Source organism: Dermacentor silvarum, chromosome 3, assembly GCF_013339745.2.
Source record: "Dermacentor silvarum isolate Dsil-2018 chromosome 3, BIME_Dsil_1.4, whole genome shotgun sequence".
NCBI classification, from domain to species: domain Eukaryota; kingdom Metazoa; phylum Arthropoda; class Arachnida; order Ixodida; family Ixodidae; genus Dermacentor; species Dermacentor silvarum.
Genome location: NC_051156.1, coordinates 126,563,933 through 126,572,145, shown reverse-complemented (window position 1 = coordinate 126,572,145; position 8,213 = coordinate 126,563,933). Strand labels below are relative to the sequence as shown.

The window sequence follows — 8,213 nt, the reverse complement described above, 5'->3', positions numbered from 1 at the left end:
TCTACGACTTGTAGCCGGTGCGTTCGCAAGGCGTATGCACTAGAAACGAATTTTCAGGATTGAACCAGTTTCGAGATGTCCGTTCCCAATGTATGCGACGAAATACATGGGCTTTTTAGTTACCTTTGTGCATAATTGCCTGAAACGGCAGTTTGATAGAAAAGTTAGTGGAACAATAGGGCATTTTTACAGCAAGTTTTACGGCGCATACATCGAAACCAGTGCTATCCTTAGAAGTCGTTCTAAGTGGATATCCCTGGCTAACTCACCGGCGGCAATTCGTAAAATCCAATGTATCCCCTAAAGTAATTAGCTAAAAAATTATTTAGTGATTTAAAAAAAATCATTCGGTTATGCATTTCGGTTTCTTTTGCGAGTAATGTCCACCGCAGTATTCTGTATAGTTAGAAAAAAATACGACACCCCGTATAATTTACGTCAGCATAAACGACGCTGCATCACGTAATATCACGGATAGGTTGACAACACTGTGCCCGTGTTATCTGCCTTGCTGTTGTCTTGCAGCCATAACTAGTGTTACTCATAATGTCGGTAGAAACAGTCCACAAAATGTGGGGTGCTCGTTTTCGCCTACCCTGAACCCGCATGGGGCAAGCAACTTGTGTCGTGTCCGAAAAGAAGTCTGTCAGTTTTCACATGACTGAATGGTTGCGACAGGGAAGAAGAAGAAGAATGAAATTTATTGTGTGACGACTCTAGTCCGAGTCGTCCTCGCGTGTTGAGGTGGCGCACAGCGGTGACGCATTGGCGACAGATGCCACTGCCTCCTGGATGTGGCGGACGTGGCACACAAGCCGCATCCACACAGTCTGGCCACACTTCGGTTGGCGCGGCCCAGCTCACCCAGGCGTAAGGGATAGAAGGTAGGGATGTTGGCGCGTGTAATCCTAACTCTAGCAGGACGTACTGGGATTGATACAGGGAGGCTCAGGTTGTTGTTGTTGTTGTTGACCTGAGTGGTTGTGGCGCATACCCACAGTGGGGGATTGGCCATGAATCGGGTGGTTTCCCGCACTGCAAACGTACATCTTCGCGTTTTGTTGTTACCTCTTACCCTCGCGCGGTTTAATCAAAAATAGATTTTGTTGCTTTGCAATTATTCGCGTGACGTTTCTTAAATCAAATTACAGAGAAGAACGTAATTTCACCTCCCACTGTGAACTTTCGTCAATTCCTCTTCGTGGGTGCGTGTCATATTTAAAAGGCAACCATATTCCGCGAGGTTGAGCGTGGTACAACTCATGAATTCGGAAGAAGAAGAATGCAGCGAAGCGAACAGGGACCGCCGTTGCTGACCGAGTCTTCGCGGACTCGGCTGACGCTGACCTCATCGGGGGCGACTGTGCTCGGGTCCATTGGCACCAAAGGCATGGTGGCCGCTGTCTTCGCCCTGGCCGCTCTGGTCGCCCTGGCGTACCTGGTGCTCGGACAGCATGGCTCTCGTGGAGACGGCCACCTGAGGAGTGGTAAAGCCGCCGCTAGCCTACAAGCGTAAGCTACCGTCCTTCTCCCGCATAAGAGGAAGCGCGCAACGTGACGTCAACGCCACGTGTCTTGTCGAAGAAACGTCTCTCGACGACGTGTCACTATAAGTCATTGTATAAGGCCGTCAGTATGAGCGGTGGCCGAGCGGTTACAATAGTCACGTAAAAGTTTGCAACAAATACGAGCCGGCATATTGTTATAGGTAACCATGACTTCAGGCCTTGTTCGACCCTGTTACATTCATGCTAGTGTTGTAAAGCACCGTAAGTTGAGCGAGCTTGTACGTACTCATGGGCGAAATGTTGAAAGCAGCGCGAATCAACGCAGACAGTTGGGTGCAGAAACGTATCTTAATGTTTTTAAATGCGAAGCATTTATTGACGAACATTTGCTACTTTGACAGTGTCTGTCTGTCTTTATGTCTCTGTCTGTCTCTGTCAGTCTGTCTGGCCACCTACGTTTTCGCGCTCTCATGGTCGTCTCGTTAACTTGGTATGTACCAAAATTGACATACTATAACAAGAGCATATGACGAACATAAATGATATGTCATGACATGCAGTGTCATGTAGGTCATGAGACAGCCGCCTACGTCTTGGTGTTTTCATGGTCGTTTGGTTAACTTGGTAGTTACTAACATTGGCATAGTACGACACGAGTGTATGACGAACATAAGTGATGGGTCACGACATAAATGTCATGACATGCGTGTCATGTAGGTAATTACAATGAATCAGCGAAAAAGATTACCAGTCAAAAACCACTGAATTGAGTTCGGACGTGGGTACCAAGTGAAGGAAACAATAAATGTTGCTGGTAGGAGTCATAGCCATGAGCATGACTCACCTTAGGTGCGTAATTAAGCTAAGATGGTACAAGCTCAAACTAGATATCCAACAAAATGTGACGGAACGGTATTAAGTATTCGTCGCTGTTACTAGTATAAACAGGGTGATCATTTTTAAGCATTACGGAATTTTTAAAAATCGCCTGTGGCAGATAGCATAAATCTTGTCATTGAGCTGGATTATTCGAAGAGGCGGACTTGCACTAAAAATCGAAATTTATATTCAAATAATTGACAAAACTTACAAATGAACTTCTTAATTACTTTACGGCACATATTCGAATTTACGAATTGTAGCCGTCGATCTTGTCGGGCGTGTCAACTTGGAATGAATACCGGAATGACTCCAATTTGGATATGCGCCGTCAAGCTCGCCGTAAGAATGCGCTGATGTTCCACCTACTTTCTTAACAAAACACTCATTTATGTATTGAAGCGCAAAAGTAACTGGAATGCCCATGTATTTCGTCCCATACTTTTGGTAATACTATTTGGAAACTAGTGTCATCCTGGAAATTTAAAGTGGATGTGTTTTAGAAACTCACCGGCTACAATTCTTAAATTGCAATGCATCGTGACAGCTGAACCAAGAAGTTAATTAGTTAATTCTTGGTAATTATTTGAATGTGTTTTAATTTAATGTGCTAGTAATGTCCATATCTTCGAATAATCCAGCTAAACAAGTATATTTATGCTTTTGCCAATTCCGTGAAACTTAGAAATGATCACTCTGTATAGTGACCAAGAGAAGGAATGACGTTTATTTCTGCAGCCCTGCAGGGCGCACGGCGCAGCGTCGTTGCGAAGAGGGGACGAGGAGTAAAAGTTGACAGCGAAAGAAAGAGGCTTGGGGGTGGGGGCTAGTCCGCGTTTTAAAGCAGCCGGTGTCAGTCAATAGCAAGGTGCCGGCATGATGGAGAAGCTCACTGTGTGTAGAGAATCCCATATGCGTCCACAAACTCCAGCAGGCTTTGTAAACGTGGGAGTTGCGAACTTGCTGGGAACAGCAGGTCAGTCGCCGAGGCAATTACTGGCAGGTTCTGACTTCTTTAGGAGGTGGTGACTCTAGAGTGTTCCTGCTGCAAGGCTGGGTAGACGTAGAGAAGGTGCTTCAGAGTCTCACGTTAACCACACATTCTGCAGTCAGGAGTTAGAGCAGGGTTCTTGCCTTAAAGCCTAGCTACCGTCAAGTTAAAGCTGATACACAGTCGCTGTAGTGTGGAGCGGTCTCTGGTTAGAGCGCTCTGAGGCAGTCGCTTGGGAGCCCTGCCGCTTCCCACTCGGGTGTCCGGGTGGATGGCGGTGAGCAGCCGTCGCAACTGGTGCCTCGTGTGGCCAGAGGCCGAAACTTCTCTGGTCACCGGGTCTCCGTCATGTTAGGCAGCCCTGGCCACGGTGTCCGCCTCGGCGTTTCCAAGAATCCCCACGTTGGAGGGCAGCCAGCGGAGCCAGGTTGCAGCTGAAGAGGTGAGCAGGGCATGTAGCTTGGCCCGCAGCAGGATTTTAGTGAGTCCTGTCCACCGCTGGGTGAGCCCTGGCAGGGCCTGAGAGCTGGCTTGCTGTCACACACCACAGCCATTTGCGTCAGGGCGGGCCCTCGGCGAGGAGATCAGCAGCCAGGTGCATTTCCGCGCTGCGGTGGTGGAGCTTGCTGTGAGTGGGACGTCGCACTGCCTGCTTCTTGCGATGATCGGGTTGTGTAGACTGCTGCTGCCGAGCCATTCTGGAGTACAGAGCCGTCATTCAATACCAACAGTTGTCCCTCCGCTCCTGGAGTTTGCCGGCTAATGCCTGCTCCAAGGCTGCTGCTGGTGGACTTCGCTTCGTGGCTTCGTGGACTTCGTGGTGGACTTCGGGTGAGATACACGTCTGGGTGCTTGAGAAGGGTAAATACCACTTGCAGTTGGGGAACCATCTCATTGAGGCAGCACAGGCTACGCATGCGTGATGTCGACTAGCGCCTGAGCCGGACCAGTAGGCCCTGGCCGTCCGGCGCAGCCTGTCGATGAGTCCCAGTGCACGTGGAAGCATCAGTATTGACAGTGGCCACTCACCCGCTCCAGCCAGTTGCAGCAATTGGGGAGGGCTGCAGTAGCCCTCGGATGGCTCTGACAGCAGTCCTGTGCAGTCTCTTCAGGTGTCGTCTGCTGGCAGGCGTGAGGGAGACCAATGACACGGCGTAGAAGAGACCCAGGTTTCCGAAGTCCGGTTGTGGCGTAGGGCCTACTTTGCAGTACATCCCCAGCCATGCTGAAGCAGCCTCCCTGTAGTACATATGCACATCGCGTGCCTTGGACATCAGGACCTCGGCAGCCGGGATACACGCCATTCGGTGTTCGATGATGAGGCCCAGGTAAGTGATCTACATTTGCACGGGACACTATCGCCGTTGATGTTCAGTTCGTGGACGCTGAGGCTGGTGGAGGCCCGCGGATGTATCAGCAGAGCATCCATCTTCGTCGGCGACACTGTTAAGTCGATGTTCCCGAGAAACGTGGTCACCGCATCCAGGGCCCTCTGCAATGAGCTCCAGACAGCTGGATGGTACCTCATTGGCCTCCGGACACATAGTGCCACGGCATCATTGTAGATGGCACACTGCGTCTGGAACTGTGTCACTGCAGGCAGCGATGCTTGTTGGTCTGCCAGGGCTGTGTTGAAGATGAAATGACTCAGTACCGATGCCTGAGGCACCCGGGTCGTAATGGCCCTGGGGTTACTTCCTCTGGAGCATCGTCCCCACCAGGAATGCCAGAGATCCTGAGGTTGTCCAGGGAGCCCTCGGTGATGACTACAGGGAGGTAGTCAAAGGCGCTCTGTACGTCGAGCAGCATACGCGGAGCCACTTCCCCACACTTCCCGGTGTGCTCCAGGGAGGTCACAATGTCTGCGATGGTATTGGAAGTCGGACTATTGCTTTAAAAAGTAGAGTGGGTCCGGAAATGTCGCGGGGCGAACGCATGAAGCATGAACACAAAACTATTATTTCCAGCGATTAACTTTCGCCCTTACATGCATACCTTTGCTTGAGCAGGGTTGTGTTAGTGCAGTTGCATGTTCGAATCGAAACACACTAGGAAAAAGATACACTGGGGGGTGTAGATGCCCAAATATACAATATGGTTTATTTTTATTTATTTACGTGAAATTTACGCCCTAAGTAACGCTGGGGTATCGTGCAATGCAAGTATGACCATGTATTTTTGCGTCGCGATGGCGTGAAAGAGCAGCAGATCGCAGTGAAGAACGTCAATCGGTCGCAAAATAGTGGCTTAATTGGACTCGGCCTATCGAAGCAGGTGAAAGTCAGATTCCAATGCGCGTGGAAGGGAGCGGCACAAAACTAAAGAGCAAGCGAGCATGCCTTCAGCGTCGGAAGAGACATCGCACGAAGAGACATCGCCAACGCCTGCGAGGTCAATTTAGACGCATTGACACCAGCAAACGTGAATAGATCTCAGCTCTCGGTTTCCGGTACACTTGGGCCTAAATATGGACTCGCTCACCAACCTCAATAACATTTCCCACTCTCAGGCGCGCGTGCTAACTCTCCGCGCGGGGGGAGAAGCCTTGTCACAGTCCAATGTCCAAGAGTTCCGGGACACTCTATTCACGTTTAATGAACTCACTAAACATTTCTCTCTGGAGAGAAGAATCTTTCCTTCACCACATAAAAAATCTCACAAGACCTCAGGCTATAACCCTTAGGATGCTTCTGACTAGCTCCTATCCTAGTCTGGCCTTCATGCACTGTTTATTCCCGGACGTTTTTAGCTCACAGTGTCCTAGTTGCGGGGGGACATGCAATTTAAATCACGTGCTCTGGCGGTGTCCCTCGTTACGAGAGGATAAGGACATCACTGAACAGAAGTGGAACTCGGCCATGAAGAGCTTGGAATACCATCTTCAGCTTTGGGCTGTCCAGAGAGCCTGCGATGCGGCGGTTAGGTTGGGCCTAACCATCCCCACGTGGGAGCCGCCCGCGGTGTCGCCCTAAGGGGCGACGCTTCTCAGGATGCTTATAATAAAGTTGTTCGTATCCGTATCTGTATACGAGAAACATGTATGACGAGCACGGCATTACAAACCAGATAAAATAATATTAAATAGGCTCCAAGCACGAAATGCGCCACATGCTTGAAATAAGCAGCCAATTCAAGAGTTGAAAAAGCTTTTTTGTTATCCGGTTAATGTCGAGCACGTTAATCACCACACATTGTTTATTCAACTTAATTTACAGTCTCCCTGCGCCATTATGCTTTCAAATTTCATTAAATGGTGGTGGAGTTCACGTGTTATTGTATTCACCCTGCGCCTGCATGGTGTAAATCCAAGCAATGGCTTCATGTGTTGTTGTTGTTGTCGATGCTGCAGAACTGACGTGGCGAACAACACGGAAGACGTGGTCACTGACGAAGAAGAGCTGCGTCAAGGAACCGAGACGGACACTCCCGACAGTGACTGGATTCCGGCCGAAGAAGAGGCCAGGAAGTTGGTCGCGGGTCCCGCACAGGCTCCAGCTTCAAGAAAAGGCCGTCGTGCAGCGTCCCACCACAGCGTAGGAGCCGGCCGCAACCATCGTTTTGTGGCGGCAAAGTCGGCTAGGCACGCCGCTCCAAGCTCTGGACTTCCTGCTTGGCCCCGTTCTGCGACTCGTCGCCCAACACTCTCGACGCCGATGTAGCACGTGTGTGACTGTTGTACTTGCGCCTGTGGGCGCTTTGTAGTATCTATGAACCATCCAGATGGTCTCGTTTGCTAATGCGACTTTATTATTTGGACGAACGCCATTGTTGCACAAGCCCCCAGGCTTGCATAATGAACATTTACTTGCGGTGGTTGCCCCAGAGCTGGTCAAATGAGATACTACACTCGACTCGAGTATTTATTTTATTTTGCAAGCTCGATTATCTGAACAGCAGTTAAGCGACCTTTCTCTTCTTTACGCTTACAATCTCATAGTTCGTCTTGAGACGTCCTCCTTGCATTTCTCTAAACAATTTGGCAGCTCAAGTGCCTCTAGTACAACCACTGGAAAGCACTTAAGTTTACTAAAAACTCTTTCGAGCGATCTTTCTACACGTCTTTGTATACGTTTGAAATAGGCATTATATGTGATGTGATTATACGGGGAAGCTTTGCTGTATTCCTGCCTTACACAAGTAGAACTAAAAGGTGCTTGTTTGTAGCTTGACAAGGTTCTTGCGCCTATTCAGGACAACGAAGAGAAAATAAAGTGGGTACACTTTATTCCGTACAGTGTATAATCAATGACTTTGCATAAGTGAAAATGTGTAAGGTGAAATCTACAATCAGTGTTTTACAAAGCACTTTGTTTTGTCATTACAAATGACAAGTGTGAGAAAACAGTATACAATAGAAACATAATTATTTTCGTTTGTTAAAGGTTAAAAGTTTAGCATGCTAACATTTTATTAACATATGAAAACACAGACAGCTAATAAAAGTGTATGGAAAGGTCCGACAGGTTGCATTTTATATGCAAAAATGTTATACGTGGTGTTAAAAATATTTCTTGCAGAAGTAGAGCTGTATACTTGCGTAGAAACACTAGTATTTTTGTATGTTATTGACAGACAAAACCACTTACTTAAAGGAAACGACCAGTTACTTCATATGGCTAAAGGCACGTTATAAAAATAAATACTCGGTTTGAATTAGTCTCGCACTTTTTTCCTAGTAATATCATTTACCTCGACACCGTTTTCATGTAGTTTATTTAATAAGGATGGGACGCACGATTGGGTAAGAGATTTGACCCATAATTTGTACGGGAGAGTAGTGGTAGTCATCTCTTTCTTTCCCTAATTTTGTATGATATATCTGTTCGCCCTGTTAG

At 48.2% G+C, this 8,213-nt stretch overlaps 1 protein-coding gene across 1 annotated transcript; it reads left to right on the top strand.

The window, feature by feature from the left end:
* The first annotated feature begins 1,282 nt into the window (after window positions 1-1,282).
* Window positions 1,283-7,587, top strand: LOC119445762 (uncharacterized). The gene is made up of 2 exons (XM_049663609.1): window positions 1,283-1,512; window positions 6,728-7,587. Exons 1-2 carry the CDS (start codon window positions 1,283-1,285, stop codon window positions 7,035-7,037), a joined length of 540 nt encoding a protein of 179 aa, XP_049519566.1. The 3' UTR covers window positions 7,038-7,587.
* The last annotated feature ends 626 nt before the right edge of the window (window positions 7,588-8,213 follow it).